The 23,154-nt window shown below is 39.6% G+C and overlaps 5 protein-coding genes across 8 annotated transcripts; 3 read left to right on the forward strand and 2 right to left on the reverse strand.

Moving 5' to 3' along the window:
* Positions 1-3,965: 3,965 nt before the first annotated feature.
* LOC141431592 (uncharacterized) lies at positions 3,966-4,967 on the forward strand. The gene has a single exon (XM_074092768.1). The coding sequence runs from the start codon at positions 4,153-4,155 to the stop codon at positions 4,867-4,869; it is 717 nt and encodes a 238-aa protein (XP_073948869.1). The 5' UTR covers positions 3,966-4,152; the 3' UTR covers positions 4,870-4,967.
* An 8,023-nt stretch (positions 4,968-12,990) lies between these two features.
* Positions 12,991-13,879, forward strand: LOC141432001 (uncharacterized). The gene has a single exon (XM_074093347.1). The coding sequence runs from the start codon at positions 13,065-13,067 to the stop codon at positions 13,800-13,802; it is 738 nt and encodes a 245-aa protein (XP_073949448.1). The 5' UTR covers positions 12,991-13,064; the 3' UTR covers positions 13,803-13,879.
* A 227-nt stretch (positions 13,880-14,106) lies between these two features.
* Positions 14,107-15,468, forward strand: LOC141432002 (uncharacterized). Of its 2 annotated transcripts, none has more exons than XM_074093348.1 (2): positions 14,107-14,311; positions 14,400-15,468. In XM_074093348.1, exon 2 carries the CDS (start codon positions 14,403-14,405, stop codon positions 15,222-15,224), a length of 822 nt encoding a protein of 273 aa, XP_073949449.1. In that variant the 5' UTR covers positions 14,107-14,311; positions 14,400-14,402; the 3' UTR covers positions 15,225-15,468. The 2 variants fall into 2 exon arrangements, with proteins under 2 accessions (XP_073949449.1, XP_073949450.1); XM_074093349.1 differs by having other exon boundaries at positions 14,113-14,182.
* Positions 15,469-15,575: 107 nt separating this feature from the next.
* On the reverse strand, positions 15,576-18,527 carry eIF3k (eukaryotic translation initiation factor 3 subunit k; the record flags this gene model as incomplete). Its single annotated transcript, XM_074093350.1, is given in 4 exon segments — positions 15,576-15,776; positions 15,901-16,120; positions 18,082-18,301; positions 18,389-18,527. Coding segments are annotated over 4 exon segments (645 nt in total). The 3' UTR covers positions 15,576-15,624.
* A 1,290-nt stretch (positions 18,528-19,817) lies between these two features.
* LOC141432004 (uncharacterized) lies at positions 19,818-22,445 on the reverse strand. 3 transcript variants are annotated; one of them, XM_074093351.1, is made up of 5 exons: positions 22,153-22,445; positions 21,865-21,973; positions 21,445-21,585; positions 20,926-21,121; positions 19,818-20,062 (listed from the first exon to the last, which is right to left on the reverse strand). In XM_074093351.1, the coding sequence occupies exons 1-5, from the start codon at positions 22,215-22,217 to the stop codon at positions 19,872-19,874; spliced, it is 702 nt and encodes a 233-aa protein (XP_073949452.1). In that variant the 5' UTR covers positions 22,218-22,445; the 3' UTR covers positions 19,818-19,871. The 3 variants fall into 3 exon arrangements, with proteins under 3 accessions (XP_073949452.1, XP_073949453.1, XP_073949455.1); XM_074093352.1 differs by lacking the exon at positions 22,153-22,445 and adding an exon at positions 21,693-21,767; XM_074093354.1 differs by lacking the exons at positions 21,865-21,973; positions 22,153-22,445 and adding an exon at positions 21,693-21,856.
* Between the last annotated feature and the right edge of the window lie 709 nt (positions 22,446-23,154).

Below are 23,154 nucleotides of genomic sequence, written 5' to 3' on the forward strand. Positions count from 1 at the left end.
GCAGCGCGCCACCAGCCAGCACTAGCGCTGCCTACCCTGCTACCTACTTAATGCATGCCATAGAGTCTTCTTCAATTCAAAATCATTCCAATCACATGAAAATGTAAAGTTTTGGTTACATAATATGTCTCCGACCTTATACGGTGAAGTATCACGGAATCTTAAGTTAGTATATACCAGGGTTTCTCAAAGTGGGGTACGCGAACCCCTAGAGGTTCGCTATTCGACGGTAGGGGGTTCGCGACAAGGTTTACGTGATGGTGGCTGCAAGACTGGCAAAATGATTAAGATTGGTTTCGGGAGTATTTTTGTATTTTTTATTTCAACTCCAAATTTGTTACTTATTTGTTTGTTATTTGTTGTTGTTTGTTTCAGTTTGTATTTTCGTTGGCAAGACGATTCTTAGATTCTTACCTATATTTGTTACCTTCTATTAAAATAAATAATATACATTATTTCTCCAACAGCCAGTTTTATTACTTTCTTTGGGGGGGGGGGGGGGGAGGTAGGGGTTCGCTGTCGTCTAGAAACTTTAACAGGGGTACGTGGAGCGATAAGTTTGAGAAACCCTGGTATATACCTAATAAAATACTTAGTGTTAAAGCATCTTTCTCTGAGATTAATTTTAAAGGCATCAAACGCGTATGAGAGTTCAAAACTATTGTGCCCAAAAATGTTCCAAAAATGTTGTAACTTAGCTCATAAATAAAAATACCTACTGGCGATCCAGCTTTGATCGGTATTTGTAAAATCGGATTGGTATATCTACTCCAAATTTAGTAATTAATATTTCTTATGTAACAGAGTGGTCAAGACATGGAACAAACTACCAGAATATGTAGTCTCAGCACTGAATAATATATTAATCAATTTAAAAACCGGCTAGACCAACACATTTTAGCAGTAGGTACAAACAATCAACTTAGCCAAGGAGCATATAGATACAGGCACCTATCATTTGCTCCTAACTGCCTGTCTAACAATTTCATCATCCCAGCCTAATACGTCCACTTCTGGGCACGTATGAAAATGTTAAAAGCATTCTTAACATCTTTAAACTCCTAACGCCCAAGTCAAATTTTTGCTATATGAACATCAAACTTTTTGTCATTTATGATAGAGTTTGAAGTTTAAATTTCAATAAGTCCTTTATAAAGGACTGGGCGTTAGGAGGATAAAACATATTTACCTACGTAGTTACCTACGTACAATAGTTATTTGTGCAACAAGAGAGCAAAGTTGTTTTTTGTTGCGAATGTTGATTTTGAATCCCGCGTAAGCGAAGGATTCTATAATTGAATCACGAGCGTCAGCGAGTGATTCTTGGTTAGAATCACGAGAGCAGCAAGGGATTCAAACACACAAGATGCAAAAAAACTTTGGTCTCGTGTGACACATACAATTTTTCACCTCAGCAGCGAGAACATTATTTAATGTGATGTCCTCCATGTCGTGTCCGACAAATAATTTAAATGCTTATTACATATACAAAGCATAACAAAACCACATAAACCTACCTGTTTATAAAACAAACACATTTTTTTATAAAAATACGATTATTAAGAATCAAATATAATAATCACATTTAAAACCCTTACTCAAAAATTATACTAACAGTCGCGATTACATCTTTGAAAAGTCACCAGAAAGTTCAGAATGCCAAATATTGTTGAAAAGCGGTAAATAGAGAGGTTTTGAATTCGGAATGAAAAAGTCAATAGGTACCTACAATACAAATGTCATACTCAATAGCATGCATTGTAATTTGAAGTTAGAACTTCTTGTAAAAAAAGAATACCTCTCCTTGCAGTCGGGTAAAAATATGTCATACTTATTAGGGTTCCGGAGCCAAAATGGCAAAAACGGAACCCTTATAGTTTCGCTATGTCTGTCTGTCTGTCTGTATGTCGGTCTGTCCGTCCGACCGCGGCTTTGCTCAGGGACTATCAATGCTAGAAAGCTGTAATTTTGCACGGATATATATGTAAGCTTTGCCGACAAAATGATACAATAAAAAAATTAAAAAAAAAATTACGGTACCTCCCGTAGACGTAGTGTGGGTTATTTTTTTTTCTCATCCAACCCTATAGTGTGGGGTATCATTGGATAGGTCTTTTAAAACCATTAGGGGTTTACTCACACGATTTTTCCATTCAGTGATTTGTTTGTGAAATATTCAACTTCAAAGTGCAAATTTTCATTAAAATCGAGCGTCCCCCACCTCTAAAATCTAAACCGAAAAAATCTAAAATCTAAACCGGTGGAAAATTAAAAAAAAAATCAGGATGGTAGTAAGTATATCAAACTTTTGAGGAAAACTATAACGGCTGAGTTTACTTGAGAATTATTAGTAGTTTATGAGTAAATAGCAGCCTAAGGTATAAAATATACCTAAACTTGGAAGATTCCGTATAAAATATGAAATCCTCAGAAAAATATTACTTATTTTTAATTTTTTTCGTTTTTTCGTATGGCTACGGAACCCTATTTTGGGCGTGTCCGACACGCTCTTGGCCGGTTTTTAATACTGCAAAAGCCTCATCTTTGGGTCATTAAAAAGGTTGAACAGTAAACGTATAATTTATTATAAATGTTATTAAACCTTTAAATATGTTTTTTTTTAAGATTTCCATTACATAAACATAAATAGATTCAACAAAGGTATTATACCACTAGATTAGCTCAAAATATGACTGAAGTCAACCGTAAGTATATAGTTGTACTCCTCGATCATGTAACTAATGCCATTTGTTAAAAAAAGTCAACTATACTGCAAAAAAATCTTACATAAATAGGTATTACGTCACGTAAACGGCCATAAAGCGACACGGTACTATGTAATTGAATTCCTTAATAATCTTGTCCAACTTAGCAGGTAGTTTATTATCTACTTAAAGCCTGACCAGAAATATATGACTATTCGCCATGTTGCGGAATTTCATTGGAACTAATTTCTTACACTGGCAATAATTTTAATGATTGTCAGTGTCACTGTGGCGGTTTCTTTGAACAATAACAAAAAATGCCCAAAACGATTCGTAGTCAACAACGGATCATTGTAAATAATGTTTATAATAAACTACTGAAAAAAAAAACGCTTGGGGAATGAAACTATTTCGCTACAAAACCTTTTCAAATTAACATCAGAGCTAACAGGTAAACGTTGTAGACAAGTCAAGATGTCATTGTAGTTTGTTAAATTAAGCAGTAATTATAGTTATTAATAAACTTTCTAGATATATCGGTCATCGATTACGCGAATTACGAAAGAAGGTCGTTCCTCCTCAGGTTTTAGGTCGCCAAAGAAAAAAGAAAGCATTGTTCCGACTATTGCCATATAAATAAGAACAATAGCGCCCTCTTGACAATAGTCATATATTTTTGGTTTACCTTTACATACATAGTAAATAAATCTTATTACCTACCATGTGCCTTTAGACTAACTGCCATGAATGATCTCTCTTTAGTGCAAACAACTTCAATGGGTTGTAGAGCACACATTCAGCTGTTTACAAAGACCGTGATGAACTCATAAGCGTGCATAATCAAGCTGAATACCAACCCAAATAGGAATACATTATACAGAAAAGATCCCGGACATAACCAACAAGGGCGGATTACCGCGCGCAGTCAATCGGAAGAATTGTTTAGCACTATCCAAATAGCGGTGTTCCAAACGAGAAAGGATCCACTAAGCAGATAATTTTCGATCGATACGAGCTCATAAGCTGTCAATCAAGTGCATTAATGTAATGCTTGCGGTATTTTGTGAGGTTCTCGAGCGTGTGGAGTGGTAACAATGCGATGCAAAGAATGCGAAGAAGGCGTCGATACTTACCTATTTCATTTATACGAACTGATTAGTCAAGTGATTAAATTATGTCACAAGATTATAAATGATAAATTAGCATGGTTATGTAGTTAATCCGATCCGTTTGTCTATCAGCATACACATTGTTTTAATTTAGTTTGTGCGGTGTCCCTGAACTAGTGCCGCAGGAGGCTTGCGGAACTATTTCTCCACCGCTGCCGTGCAGTGCTTCCACTTGCAATTTATATAAATAGCCAATCAACGAAGCAGAGGTCAGTTACCGGCAGACTTCCTCTCCCGAGCCACCTATTCATACAAACACCTGCCGGATATCAACAACCATGAGGGCTTTGTTAGTGTTAGGAGTGCTCTGCCTGGCTGCGGCCTGCTCGGCTGACTATTCTGAAGATCTCGCTGTGGCCGAGAGCAAGGGTCACCACCACGAGCACGGCGGCGGCCACGAGCACCACGCGCACCACCACCACGAACACGGAGGCAAGGGACACAAGGGGCACAAGGGCCACCATCATCATCACAAGGGCGACCACGGCGAGCACGGCAAACACCACCATGAGGACCACCACCACGAGCACGGCGGCGGACACAAGAAGCACTGGGATGAGCACGATCACCACGGCGAACACCACGAGCACGGCCACCACCACAAGGGCGGTAAACACGGCCACCACGAGCACCACGATAAGGGAGAGCATGTCGACGGTTACCACAAGAAGCACCACAAGGACCACTTCCATAAGGACCACCACTTCCACGACGGACACCACCATGAAGGCAAGCACCACAAGCACGAGCACCACCACGGGCACCATGGGCATCACGGAGGCGGCCACAAGAAGGGCGGTCACCATCACTCCGGACATCACGAGGGCCATCACGGCAAACACGGTCACCACGACAAGCACCACTACGACGAGGGACACCACGGACACAAGGGACACCACGGACACGAGGGCCACCATCATCACCACCACGATCATGGCAAGAAGGGCGAACACCACGACCACAAGGACTGGGGCTTCCACCACGGCAAACATTAATAATTATAAGTTGGAGCTTACTTGTTTACCAAAATTGAATTTGTTATTGTTGTTGTTTTTATTTTTATACTTACAAAATAAATAATTGACCATTAAAATTGTAATTATAATTTTAAATAATTGTAAGTAATACGGTATTTGACAACTCCTGATTTTGCCATATCTTAAGATTATTATGAAAATATAGATATACAGATAGTGTTTAGCGAAGAGAAAATTTAAATCGGTTGAAAATTGGATTTATACTGATTTTTTGAAAAATCTATACATCTATATAATTGTTTTTCTATTCGATAACAGGCATTGTTTAGTTTTAATTTATAAAACATTTACAAAATAGTCAAATACCGTACTTATGGATTAAATTTTCAGCAGCCCAAGCGGAAATGTACCTACACTAGAAACTACAGCGGAAATTTCTCAGAAACGGTATTTAACCGAATAGGTACTATATTTGCGCTTATATCATCGGTCGTGTAGTTGAGGAGTCCCATCTGTTTCTCATTATCAAACACTGACACATTGACACGTCCAAATAAGCAGCCATGAGTAAAGAATTTTTGAGCTGGTCACGATTTAAATGAGTCCCGACTGTTGAACTTTAAATTAGCTACTTAACAGAGTTCTAGACCACTAGACTTATTTTCTTCCTTTTAGATCAGTCTTTCCCAAAGTGGGCGATAACGATAACACCCCCTTGTGGGCGCTGGAGGCCAAGAGGGGGCGGTAAGGGCCCAGAAAAAATCTTCACCTTTGTGCCTTCATTAGGCGAGACAATATGTTATTGAGGTTTATAAGGTGAACAAAAAAATGGGGGACGCTACATAATAAATGATTTTCAATGTGGGCGTTAGACGAAATAAGTTTGGGAACCTCTGTTTTAGTTTTTAAGGCAGTCGGGTTTTTTTATTTATTTTTATTTTATGTTTTATGTCGAAGGAAAAATATATAGTAAGTAATGAAAATAGTATTTTAATAAGTAAAATACCTGGGCTGGGCTAAAACTCGATAATAAGCTTTTTCCCAGAGATAAGACCAAGCTAGATCGATTTGACATCCCCAAAAACACCCACATACCAAATTTCATCGAAATCGTTGGAGCCGTTTCCGAGATCCCCGAAATATATATATATATACGTAGGTATATACAAGAATTGCTCGTTTAATGGATTTAGAAGGGGCTTTTTATTAGCTTTCATTTAATACCCATATTGTTACAATACAATAGTAGATTGATAACCAAGTGTGGAAAGTGGCCCATGACATCGTGAGAGCGCCAATAGTTCGAGGGGAAATGGGTAATTTCACCCGAGTTAGACACTCTACTTTTCATTTCGACTGTGAGGAAAGTAAAATACTACAGAAAAAATGAGAATAATAATAAATTGAATTTATTTATATCCAATCTCCAACGGTTCCTTTTCGACTGGCCACTTGCCACTTGCCAGGTTTCCACGGCCGACTATAAAAAAAACGAGTTGGTCACAACCAAGGAACTTATATACAAAACTGGAGCTTGAACGCTGAACGAAAAAGTTTGACCTTTATTACTTATTTATATATTCTGTCTCTTTCTTTCACATTTCACGAATGCTTTCCATCTCTTTCTTAACCTAACTAAAGAAAGAGAAGAGTTCGTGACGTAATAAAGATCAAATTTCTTGTTTCAAACGGATTTTCGGCGTGCAACCTCCAGTGTGGCCATGCCGAAACGTGAAAAAAAGTGTCATTGACGTAACTCAATGAGGGCTATCGCGTATGAATTCGCCACTAGAGGCGCTAGTGTAGCGTGAGGTCTCCGAAATGTCAAATCTCATAGTTTCTGGGTGAGCTACGCGGGTTTACTTATAATTAGAATATTTTTCTGAATATTTTGCAATATCTGAAATTAATTATGGCAAATATGCGTTCCGGGGCAATAAATGTCTGTGTTTTGAGACAGTTTTGTCTTCCGGAAACCTTTGTCCTCCCTTTTTTCCGAACAAAACGGGGGCTATGCAACACTGTGTCATGCTCGATAATTTTATGGTGCGGTTTTAAGGTGTATTAAATAAGTATGATTTAAATCTAAACTTTGTTTTCACACCCATAATAACAGACTTTGAAAGCCATACTTAAAAACCTAACGCAACAGTGCGCCATCTAGTGAGACAAAAAACGATAGCCCTCATTATCTTCGACTCCGTGGCTAATCGAAATTAAAAAAAAAATACTTTCCACCCTAGAGATGAAAAAGCAATTTTTCACCCGGCTATCTACCCATGAAAATTAAACTTTCCGAACAGGAGAGATAAAAAAAAATCAAAATGGGGTCAAAATAGTCATTTCTGTCCCACGGGAACTTTACACTTTCTCGGGAAAAAAATGACCTATTTCAATCATAAACAGTACAGCTTTCTATGAATGAAAAATGTTTTTGCATTTATTTTTATCCCTCGGGTATTTTGCATTTTGCCGACGAAAATTAGCCTTTGTCAATCAGGCATAGTATAAAGCTTTTTACTGCTGAAAGAAGTTTTAGAATCGGCCCCGAAGTTATATTTACTTTTCTATCCCGCGGGAATTTTGCATTTTCCAAGAGAATAGTTTGTATAAAAAACTAGTTTTATTTATATAGCCTATGTCTCTCTGCCAGTTATATATAACGACTCCAATGATACCTTATGTGTTGTCCAGCCGTTTACAGTGCAGCGAGGACCAAAAAATGGACATACATACATACATTCATAAATTCATACATACATACGCTCGAAAAACATAACCCTCCTTTCGGCAGTCGGATATGAATAAAATAAAAGAAGTTTTGATTTTTATTTTAGTCCTGAGCGAGCAGTACCTACCTAAATATACATTATTATGTTCTACCTAACCTACAGTAATAGGTATTCAGATACTTTTCTTAAATGTACTCGTAGGAGGCGCTTTGCGTCGAAGTAATTTGAAAATAACTATTTCGAAAAACAATGAAAAAAATCGTTTTTTAGATACCTATGTATAACTAGCCCAGACATTTTCAACCGATGTGCCGCGTATATTTTCAGGTGTGCCGCGACTGCCGCGAAGTGTATGCTTTTTGGGGATTCGTACCTAAAGGTTTCAACAAGACCCTATTAATAAGCCTTCGCTGTCCGTTATGTTATACATATTATGGGTATACTGTACGAAACCCTCTACACGCCAGTCCGACTCGCCCTTAGCTTTTTTTACTGGTGTGCCGTGATACATTGACGGACGAAAAGTGTGCCGTTAATAAACATAATTTACAAAAATAATGCGGTTTACTTCGTTTGAGGAGGTCAAAGACTACCTACCTACGAGCATTACGAAAAAAATCTTTGATGATTTTCTGGCAGTGACGTGGCGCTGTAACAACTCGATTCCCACCGGTTTCTATATAGGTACTTATACTCTTTGCCCACCGGGTTACCTCAATTTTTGACGTGACATCAGGCAAACCTTGTGTACACTACCTGCGAGGTGTTGCAGCCAAAGACGTACCTACTTAACTCACGCTTCATTCCCTCTCCGAGTTGATTAAGTACCTACCGATTGTATTTTTTTCTGTTTTACTAGAAATTAATATAAATAATTCAATAATATTAGACTAGCATTATAAAAATTGTAATGTGACTAATTAAGAAAAAAAACTCAATAATTATACCATGTCTATGCCGTATAGGCTGAATAGTGAATACGTATGTGTTCCATTGACATCCAATGCCTTTTTACTTTTGGGTGACACTATTTCCCGGCCGAACAATACCGACATGGAAATACCGGCCTGATATTTCTTGTACACGCCCATAGAAACTCTTGTCAGTTTGACACCAGTTTGTATGGGCGTGTACACGAAATATCGGGTCGGTATTATCCGTGCCGGTAAATTGTCACCCTTTACTTTTTAATTTATTTCTACCGTTGGGAAGAAACTATAGTTTTGCACCCTGCTGTTAGATAAGAATGATTTGCCTCACTTTCCGAGTATGAGAGATGAAAAAACTTATTTACATTTTAGGAAGCTCGATTCTCGGGTGTGTTAAGCAAATTTTCAAAAATCTTTATTCGATTTTTTTTCCTTTGAAAATAATGTTTTCTTTAATTATTTTTTCCTATCTTCAGTAGGTATTTAGAGCGCTGCCAAGAGCGCAATCAGCGGTATCTGCAATTTTTGAAAAATATTAGTTTTTCTTTTACAAATATACAATTTTACTCGCAAATATGATGAAAAACATTGTATCTCGCAGTCTTCGACTTCGGGCTTCTAATAGACTCTCGTTCGTAATTCCTTATTTACCGCCCTTAAGACACAATGTACTATTACATCATATTATGTACCTAACAAAGCAAAATTTTATGTCAAAGTGACTAGCACCTACCTACAATAACACAGAAAAACTGAAACACAGATTTGTTACGTCACTTACATTTTAGTAGGTCGAATTTTCTTAAACATAGGGGTCTAAGTAGGGTTGCTTAGATAATAAAGTCGCAAATTAATTAACCCGTTCTTAAAGAAACCATACCTACGCGCTAAATGCAACTGAACTCCTCCGCTTGGAAAAGGCAGAATTACTTACTCGTAAAGATGGTAAGAGTTTACTAACCTATTACCTAGTGATAGTATAATAACATCAATCGAACTTATTTTTTTTATTTAACTTAACGCTTAAATTTCTTGAGATAATAATAATCGAAAATACAAACTGAAACATTGATGCACAGAAAAACCCGAAAAATAGACCAGCGCTGGGAATCGAATCCAGATCCTCTGCATTCCGTGCCACGTGCTATACCGCTACACCACCACTGGACAGGGGTAGAGACACGAATTTCTCCTATGCACCACAAAATTTGTTTCTTATTTAGTCACTTAAGCAGTGACACTAGCGACATCTATGCTGTAGCCCTCGTCGAGCAACTTTCAGCATTGTCCGGGTGAGCGGTAGTTCCGATGGAATGCTGAAAGTTTCTCGATGAGGGCTACAGCATAGATTTCGCTAGTGTCGCTGCTTAAACAAGTGACTAAATAAGAGTGGTGCATAGGAGAACTTCGTGTCTGTACCCCTGTCCAGTGGTGGTGTAGCGGTATAGCACGTAGCACGAAATGCCGAGAACCTGGGTTCGATTCCCAGCGCTGGTCTATTTTCCGGTTTTTCTGTGCATCTATGTTTCAGTTTGTATTTTCGATATGGATTTTACGGGATGACCGTAAAAGTAATAACATTTGGAGTTGAAATAAAAAATACAAAAAGACTCCAAAAACCAATCTTATAATAATAATGTTATCATCAACCTGAAAACGTCCACTGCTGAACAAAGGCTTGCCCCAATACCACAATGAACAACTCGCCACATACCTACATCCACCGGTTGCCCGCACCTTTCACGACGTCGTCGGTCCATCTAATGAGAGGTCGTCTGCCAACGCTTCGACTTCACGCGTTAGTTAATTTAATTTATCTTTATTATACCGGGTGGCACCTATTACTGTTAATTAACAGTAAATTATCGCATAATTACCCAATAATAATTGATTGTGCCGCTTATACTGACGCAGCATAATTAATAGTAGATTGTAAAGCGAGAGCATAAAACGATCCATTTTACCGGAGACGTTCATATAGCCACCCGAGCCGGTACGGCCAGGGTGGATAGACACGTCGAGGGGAAAATGGGTTTAATGCTCGAGTTTTACACTTTGCTTTTCACTTCGATGGCGAGAAAATTAAATATTAACATTGGAAGCAATTGTTCACTTACTATGTATCTTTTATTTTTCATGCATCTATACTACATATAATAAAGCTGAAGAGGGTCGAAAGTCTGTACATGGAAGATATCCGAAAAAAGTTGTCTGTGGATACTTAGAATCGATAACAGAACACGTTCCAACTGTTTTTATTCGATTTTTTGTCTTTGTCTGTTTATCTGTTTGTCGTTTATGCAAACTTTACTAATCTGTCGATCATTATGCCACTACACTCTTTGCACCTGAATCTTTGACGCTTCTTGTGCAGACAAAAGTTGCGGCGCTGAAATTAGTGACTTGAATACGCTAGTGAGGAAAGATTTTGCCAAATTAACTCTTAAGTTTAGAAGAGGGTGTACGGATATCAACAAATTTTATTGAATAATTGATTTAATAATACAACAAAATTAAACGACAATAAATTAATACGGCATAATAGGCAAAGCCGTGGTGGCCTAGTGGTTTGACCTATCGCCTCTCAAACAGAGGGTTGTGGGTTCAAACCCCGGCTCGCACCTCTGAGTTTTTCCAAATTCATGTGGGGAATTACATTTGAAATTTATCACGAGCTTTGCAGTGAAGGAAAACATCGTGAGGAAACCTGCACAAACCTGCGAAGCAATTCAATGGTGCGTGTGAAGTTCCCAATCCGCACTGGGCCCGCGTGGGAACTATAGCCCAAGCCCTCTTGTTCTGAGAGGAGGCCTGTGCCCAGCAGTGGGACGTATATAGGTTGGGATGATGATGATGAATAGGCAAAGCTCTGCACAGGGGGCGACACTAGCGCAAACCCAGGATAACGTCAGTTTTTTTTTAAATGGCAATATACAAGTTCGGGTAGAACAGACGAGTGTCAATGACAAAGTGAGGAAACGGAGCGGAATCACGGAATTTTGAATTTTGATAGGATAGTTTAGGATCAGGATCTGGTTTGGTCGGAATAGTTATACGTGAATACCAATTATAACGAGAGGTAGCATATTTATATTTTAATATCATTAGAAACAATGAAGGAAGCAATGGAGGCATAGATACATGGGTTATTAGATAAAAGTAAGCAGGGAACGTTTGGTCAAGCTGGTGTTCGTGAACGTGGACCCGCTGTGGGACGGGCTACATATTAGTAATCTGTGATTGTACCTTTTTAACCATTTATTAAATATAAACATGCCATTTAATTAACTTGGATACATCTCAATCGGTTCATAAATGACGGACTTCTGAGGTAACAAGCATAAAAAAAAACTGAATTGATAACCACCTCATTTTTTCAAGTCGGTTAAAAATGCTTTTTCCTGAATGACTGACTGACGGATGAACGCACAGCCTAAACCGCTAATCGTAGAGACCTGAAACTTGGAGGGTGTTTTTTTTTTGTATGACGTAGGCAACCGATAAGAAAGGATTTTCTGAAATTCTAACCCTAAGGGGGTGAAAAAGGGGGGCGAAGTTTGTACGGGACAACGTGATTCCTTGGTCCCATTTGGATACAAAATTTACACACCCAATATCATATTTTCTCAAGTTTTGCGCGATTTCCAAGGTCAAAGAATCAAATTGCTTTAAAATTCCAGAGAAATATGCGTTGTTTGGGAGAAACGTGTAAAAATGGTGTTGTAGAGCGCCATCCTGCTCTGTCTCGTTGTTTTTTTCCCGTTCTGGCGGTTCACTTTTATATTATAGATTCCTACGGGATAGGGATAAAATCTCTAAATAACAACCGATTGGCTTAGAGTCATGAAATTTGGTATGTGGTAGCTGGACGTTTGGACACACATAGGCTATTTTTTATCCCGATGTTCCCACGGGATAGGGATAAAATCTCGAACTAATAACTGCTGGGCTCATGAAATTTGGTATGTAGATAGCTGGACATCTGGAATAACACATGGCTACTTTTTATCCCGATATTCCCACGGGATAGGGATAAAATCTCGAAATAACAACCGCTAGGCTTAGAGTCATGAAATTTGGCATAGGTGTTTTAATTTAACGTCAATGAAAACCACGATCTCATTTTAGGGAATAAAATCCCGGAATTTCAATTCAACTGCTGTATCTAATGATTTACGCGTGCGAAGCCGCGGGTAAACGCTAGTCTATGTATAAATATGATATCATTAAGAAAAATAAATATAGGTCAGAAATAACCGGGTCCTTTCTGTGTTAAGTGGCCCCGTTATTCGGAGGCAGGTGGAGCTGTAGCACGCCTATCTGTGTCACCCAGTTCGGCATCGTCCTCTACAAAACATTTTTAGGCCTATGTCGCAACCGCAATCACCAGAAATCGTAATTAGGCGTAGCGCGTGCGGCGAGCGACGTCCTTGCTCGATGGTTTCACCGACTGCAACCAACAACTTTATCTTATAAATGCCTGTCGATCAATCCGACAATCAGTACAGTCCTAGGTTCCAATCATTCAACAATAGTTGTGACAAGGAGCAAAATGAGGACGCTTGCCGCCCTTGTCGCATTAGGATGCGTGCTGGTCATCTGTTCGGGCCACGAGCTCGGCCAGAAGGAAGCCGACCTAGAGGTCGCAGCCAGCCACCACAAGGATCACCACCACGAGGAGGGCGGTGGTAAGGAGCACCACGCGCACCACCACCACGAGCACGGAGAAAAGGGACACAAGGGACACAAGGGCCACCATCACCACCACAAGGGCGAGCACGGCCACCACGGCAAGCACCACCACGAGGGTCACCACGAGGAGCACGGCGGCGGACACAAGAAGCACTGGGACGAGCACGACCACCATGGGAAACACCACGAGCACGGCCACCACCACAAGGGCGGCAAACACGGCCACAAGAAACATCACGACAAGGGCGAGGAGACAGAGGGATATCACAAGAAATACCACAAGGACGAGTACCACAAGGACCACCACTTCTACGACGACCACCACAAGGAAGGCAAGCACCACAAGCACGGCCACCACCACGGACACCACGAGAAGAAGGGCGGCGGCCACAAGAAGGGCGGCCATCACCACTCCGGACATCACGAGGAACACCACGGAAAGAAGGGACACCACGACAAACACCACTACGACGAGGACCACAAGGGACACAAGGGACACCACGGACACGAGGAGCACCACCACGGTCACCACGATCATGGCAAGAAGGGCGGCCACGAAGACCACAAGCACTGGGGCTTCCACCATGGCAAGCACTGAGACTGTTAAGATATTTGTTATGTTTATGTTATTATTTTGTACCATACCTCAATGTAAATAAAGTAATGTTGAATTTATAAAAAAGTGCTATTTTTGATCCCGACAATCAACACTCGCCAAAAGAATTTGAACCTACATCAGAAGCCCTGTTAGGTATCTGGAAAACCGATAGGTACCTACTAACCAAAACCATGTTTCAATTTCGCGCCAAGGAATAATATTTGTAACAGAACCCTAAATAAATCATAATAAGAGCGGTTAGTGACGCATGGCACGGCCACGGCGGGTATATTTCTGTAACGAAACCAATTGAGCTCGAACGGAGACGGAGCGATGTCGTCACCGACCGGAGTCAGTCGTCCAGAAACCTACAGCAATAGGTATGATTGCCAAAGATCAATCTGTAATCGACAACAGATGAAAGTGCTCTTATCTATAAATTCAAAGTACGGAAACTCTTGTGACACTCGGCGCTAGAAATCGTCGTCCTAAACACGCCTGAGCCACCGGTAAGACAATTTATTTTTAAACGGTTATTCGGAAGCTTACATAACTGCGGCTTCGATGGCGCTTTAATTTAACGTTCGGTTTTTACAGAGGATGAGAATAACATTACTGGCTGGGCTGTTGGCCTTGGCAATCGCTTCGTCACGGGCACGGAATGTGAGTGAACTGAAAGGTGACCAAAATGTAAGCGCCGAGACTGGAGCGATCATTGCCGGCGACCTAGCTGGCGCCGGCAGCGTGTCCCGCGACCAGGCGGTCGCCGGCACTGAGCACAAAAAGGCAAAAGACAGCCACCACGAGTCCGGCGGCGGACACGAACACAAGGAGCACCATCACAAGGAACACGACGAAAAGGGAGACAAGGGCTACAAGTCGCACCACCACCACGATAAGGGCGAGCACGGCCACCACGACAAGCACCACCACGAGGGCCACCACGGCGAGCACGGCGGACACAAGAAGAAGCACCACGACGAACACGACAGTCACGGCGAGCACCACGAGGCCGCCCACGGACACAAAGGCGGCAAATTCGGACACAAAAAGGGCCACAAGAAAGGCTCCAAGACGACTGGCTTCCACCACAAATCCCACAAGGACGAATACCACAAAGAGCACAAATTCTACGACGACTTCCACAAGGGCGGCCATCACCACAAGCATGGAGACTTCCACGGCCATCACGATAAGAAGGACGGACACCATAAGAAGGGCGGGCACCACGAGAAAGGCCACCATGAGAAGCATCACGGCAAGAAAGGGAAGCACGACAAGGGACACTATGACGAGGACCACAAAGGGCACAAGGGACACCACGGACACGAGGAACACCACGCGCACCACCACGACCACGGCAAGAAGGGCGGCCATGCTGGCGGAAAGGAGCATGGCTACAGCCACGGGAAAAAGGATTAACACATTGTTTTACTTGTTGATTATTATTTCTTTTGAAGTCATTTTGCATTCTAAGTCTGTACATACTTATTTTAGATGTAATTGTTAGACTTGGTTCCAAAATTAATTTATATGCGCTAAGCCATTTACAGAATGCTAATCTATTATTTTTACGCTTTATTTTGTAAACAACTTAGGGTTAGCCTTCATGTTTTTGGAGTTGACCACAACCAGTGAGATTATTTTATTAAATTTTGTGGTTTTCATAAAACATGTTTAAATTTGTATCCTAGTAAAGAATGAACTGGGTAACTCGAGGACTCTATGCAGGTAAGTATCTAAGAAAAGGAAGATAACAAAAAACTTACAACATTTAGCCAGTAAATTTTACTTTATTATGAAACTGTTGAACTTCATTACATTACAAAAGAGCCATGAGTGGGGCAAGGTGGTCAAACTCAATTTTTTCAGTGATGTTCTTAGTCTTAATGTTCTCATCTTGGTTTGCAATGAAGATTAGATTGCCATCATCCCTCCAACCATATTTCTTGACCCAGTGTTTTAATGTTACATCTGGAAGATAATATATTTTCATTTACATATTGCCATAAATAGTTAGTTGTGTTTAACCAGCAATTATCTCATTGCATCAAGATTCTATGTAGTGTAGGCTCTAAGTCTATTTGTCACAACTTACCATCAATGCCACCTAGTAAGTTTGCCAAGTTGTCCTTCTCAATGGTTTGGAAAGTGATGCCAACAACATGGCACACAAATTTCCTGATGGAGTCGTGAAAGCCGCTGATACGGTTACATAGCTCTGGCATCTGGTGAACTCGATTCCAGAATTGGGCGAAGTCGCATTGCTCCAAAATGTCGGCCAGGTACTTGATTTGAGATATTGTCTCATTTTCAGTCTGAAATATATAAAAATAAAATTAAGCCTCTTGCTAGCCTGATACATCATTAAAATTTAATGTTAGTTTTCAAATGTTAATTACAATTTTTGTACATGAAACTACCGTGAGACACTCATATTAAATGATATTGTAACGGATAACTCACGTCTTAAACCGAGTTTAGCTCGACACCTTTCGGGCTATTTCGTAGCCCTTCTTCTCAGGAGCACGCGACTCGGTGGCTGCCGCAACACGCACACATGCGAGCTAAACTGGTTAAGACGTGAGTTATCCATTACAATATCATTTAATACAATTTTTGTATTAATACTAGAGTTTACCCGCGGCTTCGCACGCGTAAACTATTCGGTCTGGTAGTTACAATTGAAATTCCAGGATTTTACAAAATTCCCATGGGAAATCCGAAAATTTCCAAAACTCCCGTGGGAATATTGGAATAAAAGTAGCCTATGTGTTATTTCAGACATCCAGCTATACATACCAAATTTCATGACTCTAAGCCCAGTGTAATCTGGTGTGCGGCAATGAATGGGTAAAGAGCTTTACAGACTGCAATGCAGGATAATGAATAGATTTCTTTTTCCCTGAATGGCAACACTGGCATAGATAATAGATCACTCGTTTTTGGCTCATAGTTCGAACTTGTGATTTTATTTTGCTTAATATACAAAATGTACACACCCAATATCATATTTTCTCAAGTTTTTTGCGATTCCCAAGGTCAAAGAATCGAATTGCTTTAAAATTCCAGAGTAATAATGCATTTTTTGGGAGAAACATGTCAAAATGGTGTTGTAGAGCGCCATCCTGCTCTGTCTCGTTTTTTTTTCCCGTTCTGGTGGTTCACTTTTATATTATAGATTTGAACTCTTGTTAACCCACCAACAACTTTTTTAGGTAATTTTGAATAAGTACCCTTTGCTAAAGGAAAATCAAAACTAGTGACAAAAATTGGCAAACCATGAACAGTTACAGTTACGTGCCACTGTGATATGCAGTGTCCCACAGATTAATCACATGCACTTGACTTGAAAGACAGTCATGCCTCAGTCAACTTCTATGCCACCAAAGTGTTGGCAAAGTGAGAGCAATTGTTCATAGGTACTGGATTGTGTTCATTATACATCGGCAACTCGTGGCAATTTGGTAGCACTAGTGATGAGACCAACAAAAACTACAAAAGTCTTTGAAGATTGTTTTTAATATTGAAAAGTCACTTTTATTACTGACACTGCGACTAAAAGGTAAATGTGTTTATCAATAAGTAAAAAAGTGATATCAAAAATCCAAGATATGATATTGACGCTTGAAAGGAGAAATTGACTAAGCAACATTTTTTTAAGGTGTATATTTTGAATCAGTAAAATTTACTGATTCTAAACATGTATAATAACTCACTACCTTAAAAAAATATTGCTTGGTCAATTTCTCCTTTCAAGCAGCGATATGTACAATAAAAACATGAATTTATCATGAAATAAAGAAATTGAAATGAAAGAGAACATCAGCAAAAATATGCTGCAACATTACAGAAGAATGCTTCTTTTACCCATCACGTCAGTCAAAAGTCAAAAGATTATTTTCTTACACCAAGTGTATTTTCTCAAATATATAAGATAAGGTTTGTTTTGCTCAACTCATACAGAAAAATCATTGTCACATCACTACTCTTTCATAAACATCAAAATGCTATCTCAATGCCATGAGTCGCCGATGTTTAGTATTCATGTTCAAACCGGTCCGCCTATAGCAAAGGGGTTCCCATATATAACTAACACTCTAACATAACCTAACCTATGTAGTTGAGACCCCCTTTGCTTTAGTCCAACCAAATTCGATTTTATTGACTAAACAAATATTAACACTTTAAGACTGATGAACAGAAATGATGGATGGATGGATGGAATGGATTGACATGGACCTCTGCAAAGTAACGCCTGATTCAATAAATTACTTACGACTGATTCGGGCAGCAAACACTTGCACAACGTAAAATCCGTGTGAGGGAAATTAGTCAACGCTTTCAAGAGTATCTGACAAGTGATATCAACATTGAACTTCTCTGGGTTGAACTGGTAGAGTTTCAACACCGAAAGGTTAGCCTCCAAGTCGTATGTGTTATCACGGGACTGCATATCAACATAGCGCTCCAAAGTTTGAAGATTAGCCGGATTATACCTAAAATACAATGAAAGGAAGGTATGAACCATAACCAAAACTCATCTCGTACGTAGCACTTTGTTAATAATGAAAAGAAGACCTTACCTCTCTATACTTTTAAGTATACCGGCTACAGTTTGTTTCATTGTTTCAGCCATTTGCGCAAAGAGATGTAGTTTCAAATAAATGAAACAAATAAAACTCAAGGATTACGCGTGGCTTGAGCCTAAAGGACGTGACAGGTGACAGCCGCAGCCAGCTGTCATCGAAATGAACCACAGATAGGGCAATATATATGGACACGCACGCTTCGCACGTTGCAAAAACTTTCAACCCCGATCTGAGGGCCTGCTCCGAAATTCGAAAATCGATGTACGCATCGTACCGTTCCTCTCAGTCTAGTATTAAATAGTATAAGCGTTAGAAAGACGGAACGACACGAACTTCGATTTTCGGATTTCGGAGTAGCCCTTATATTATGTTTGTTTTTGATAAATATGTATACCTAATCAAATAAAAACGCAGACCTATCTCAATAGTGAAATTATATTGAACTGCATTCGATTCCTCATTTTTCGCTCAGCCAAAAACTTCTAAAAAACAATAGCAATGAAATTAATAAAAGTTAATTTTAAAAACCATAAATTACATTAAATTTATTTTTATCCCAGGAAAGGCAAAAGAGTTTAGACCATAATATTCTCGCATGCTGCCAATAGCGGCGTTAGAGCGTTTTCACATTATCCGATCCGATATCGGGGCAAGTAAAATGTATGAAATATGTACCTGTCTTTCACATTATCCGGCCCGATATCGGATATCGGAGCAGACACCGATATGTTCACGGCACCATCGGACGCCCGTAGGCTGTCGGACGATAAAGTTTGTATGTGTGATATGCGTGTATTTAAATTGTCTCTGTTTGCGCAGAGCCCGATGCGTGGCGGGCATTTTGAGCCGGCCGTATCGGAACGATTTTGTCGGAAATATGTGAAAGCAGCACATGGTGTCGGCTATTGGATGTCGTCTATCGTTATCCGATACCGATATCGGATCGGATAATGTGAAAAGGCTCTTAGCGTAGGGCGCAGTGGGGCGACCGTAGGGGCGGCAGGCGCCCCTTTTATCTTCTGGCTCATTCAGCGAAGCCTATACCTACTTTCTATAAAATTCCCAAAAGTTAGGTGCGCTGTGGAAATCACAGAATATTAATAGTGTGGAAATCTCGCCCAGGGCGCTGGAAGTACTAAAACCGGCACTGCATGCTGCAAAACCCAGCTTTACGGTACTGTTATGATCACACTACTGACAGATACACTACTCAAAAGAAAATAAGGGCCCCGGAGTTTTATTGGTAAAACGAAAATACTAAAAAATAAATTCTTTATAGCATCCCTTGCCCAAAAATGGTTTTATTAATGCTACATAGTTTGAACCTTTAATGCTTTAATTTTTAGACCAATTTGAAATTTTGAATGAAGCACATTTATTCAGTGCACCATTCGATGTGCCGTAAAATCAATAAAGGCAGTCCTTCTATATCGCTAATTTAATGTAGCACTAGATGTAACATACATAACATAACTAATCACTTTGTAGTAGAAGCCATAGTCGGGTTAGCGGGAGGAGCCGTAGGCAATGCCGAAATCACCGGTGCTTGTTCAGTCTCCTTATTTTTCTTGGTAATTAGCATTATTCCGTGTGTTTTCATATGAAGCCTGAGGTTGCTGTTACCGGTGAAACGTTTCCCGCACTTTTCACATGCGTAAGGTCTTTCACCTGTAAATGCAAAAATAATTTACATTAATAGTAGATTGTACAACAAGAGCATAAAACGAGCCTTTTAACCCGAGACGTTCATATAGCCACCCGAGCCGGTACGGCGAGGGTGTGACGTCGAGGGAAAAATGGGTTTAATGCTCGAGTTTTACACTGCTTTTCACTTCGATTGCGAGTAAATTAAATAGCAACGGTGGAAACAATTTTCACTTACTATGTACCTTTTATTAACCGACTTCAAAAAAGGAGGAAGTTCTATGTTCCAATGTTTGTATATTTTTTTCATGCATTTCTATATAATTATGATTTTTTAGTTTTATTGATTTATTTTGATTGATTTTAATTGATTTTAATTTTTATATAAATCAAAAATGATAAAAAAATTATGTAGTTTTATTTTTATTTTTAGACACCTTGGTCTTAGACGAATATTTTACTTTATGCACTAAAAAGCTTAAAGTCATTTTATGTCGCCTAGCATAAACACGAACTTTGCGAGCATGAGAAGTGAAAAAATAATCTACGCGTAGTGTAAAAATAAAACAGCCATTGAAGTGAATATTTTATCTAGCAACTAAGTGTAGCAACTTAAAACACAAACTCACAACACAACATAACTCTAGATGAAGATGTGATATCTTAGGGCGGTTACAGACTAGCATTTTCTTCTGCGTATATACGAGCGAAATATGCGTGTCAACCCTCGAAAAAACAAAACCCAACCTGTGCGCGCGTACACGCGCTTTCAAAAACGAGCTTATACGCGCGTATAAAACGGTAGTCTCAAAACACCCTTATCGTATCGGTCTTCTCGAGACCGTCCAGATTTGGGCGGCAGCAAACGAATCAAAAAAAGGTTGCACCTGTGTGTACGCGGCGATGTTTGACCAAAGTTGACTTGGCGTAGAATTTGCGTCCGCAGTAATCGCACGAGTGTGTCGGGTTGTTGTCGTGTCGGTCTATGTGAATCTTGAGGGATAATCGGTTCTTGTAGGACGCCGGGCATCGCTCACATTTGAATGTCTTAGCGTCTTCGTGGGAGTTTAGATGGCGCGTAAACTGTGGAAGACATTTTTTCTATTTTTAAATTAAAACTTTATTTTTTCAATGTTTTGGTCACTGATGTATTAAACTGGTTTTGGTCGAGTATTTATTTTAATACTATTGGTATATTTGAGATGTTGTAGGGTAGGGATTTAACATCTACAGATAACGGAGTAACACCAGAGGGTAATGGGTTTAAAATGGTGCAAAATAACATAACGTGAGTAATGGACGCCTTCTATTTAATTTCAGTCAATCTACGTCGGCTACAAAAAATAATAATTGATTTCGATGTAATACAGAGGCATCGCTAATCAAATATAGAGCAAGGTACGTACGGAATCGAATATACGCTGGCCGCATACCGGACAAAGTTTACTTTTATCCTTACACACGTGATTTTTAAGTCTTGAAGCATCTGCAAATCTTCTTTCGCAAATTTTGCAAGTAAATTTTTTATGTCTTCTTTTCTTGTGATTCTGAAAAGAGAAAAACTAACTTTGTTTATTACAGCATCAATAAATCAACATTTACGAGTATTTATCGATGCATTTCCCTCCAGTTCTTCTTACTGCGTGCTTTTTACCTTCTGGTATTTACGACACATTGTCTATTTTCTTCTTTATTTCATCAAAGTACTCTATCCTCTGCCTTTACCTTCCTGTTTTGGATTGTATTAATGTGTGTATTATTTGTATTGGTTGTATAATAGTATAAACAAATAAATGCAATGAACTGTTTGAAAATGTATTACATACAGCCAGGACGTTCGCATAGATGGCAGTGTATTCGCACATATCGCAGGCGTAACGCTTCTCTGGTTGATGGCTTCTAAGATGTTCATTCAACTGATGCCTATTTGGGAGTCTGAAATAATACACATTTATATCATTAGGATCAAGATATTTAGATATTATATAGATATTTATAGATATTTGTGTTAATGTTTTTGAATTTGTATAAGTACTACAAGCAGTATTTCAGCTCAGCTGACATGACGAGCCACCACTTATCCACTTGTCAATATTGTAATTCTACATAGGTACTTATACTCTTTGTTGTAATTGCATCGTTTATGATTATGACACTTGACACAGTCGTGATTTACCATCGAAGTGATTTACCCTAAAATAAAGGACAAAGGATTGGAAACAATGGAGCTCAAAATACCGTTAAAGATGCATAATTCGAGCTGCGTCAAAATCGCAGAAAGTAATGGGATATTTGACAAATATATAGATACTAGCTTATGCCCGCGACTACGTCTGCGCGGATCTAGGTTATCGCGCGGTGGCGCCCTCTACCGGAATAAAAGGTATCCTATGTTGGTCCTTGGGGTTCAAACTACCTAAATACCAAATTTCATTAAAATCGTTCAGTGGTTTCGAGTGAAAGGGTAACAACAGACAGACAGACAGACAGACAGAACAGAGTTACTTTCGCATTTATAATTTAGTATGGGAAGTAGGGTAAGGTAGGGATATGTCATCCTTTCTATTTAATCTAATAATATATCAATAAAACTCCTTCGAAACGTCTTGACCGATTTTTATGTTTGTTTTTTTGTGTATATTCGGTAGGTCTGAGAATAGGATGTAAGTAAACTATTTTTCATACTTCTACGACGTCGGAGACGCGGCCGCGCGGGCAACAGCAAAATGTGCGGCCATTGGGAACGTTGGAAAAGTATGGCAAGGTGATTTCCGTGAATGGCTACTCGACGATGATTAGCTGCGCAAAAATTTAGCTTGGTAATGGTTGAATTGTTTTTTTTTTAATGAATGTATTCGCGTCGGTATGGCGGGCTGTAAGTCACACCGGAGAAGTATGCATTACGCTACCGCCTACATCTTTTTTTTTCTACTATCGGAAATCGAGTTTTTTGTGGAACAAATCGTTCAAAACTCGCTATTTATCGCACTTTCGATTAACGCTACGCGATTGGGCCACCACGGCCAACCGGGTACAGCACTATGACCATCATTTTCTTTTTTGTCATTCCGTAATTAGACCCCTGAAGAACCGCCATACTGGTGTATAAATGATCT

This window comes from Choristoneura fumiferana, chromosome 10 (genome assembly GCF_025370935.1).
Source record: "Choristoneura fumiferana chromosome 10, NRCan_CFum_1, whole genome shotgun sequence".
Lineage (NCBI taxonomy): Eukaryota > Metazoa > Arthropoda > Insecta > Lepidoptera > Tortricidae > Choristoneura > Choristoneura fumiferana.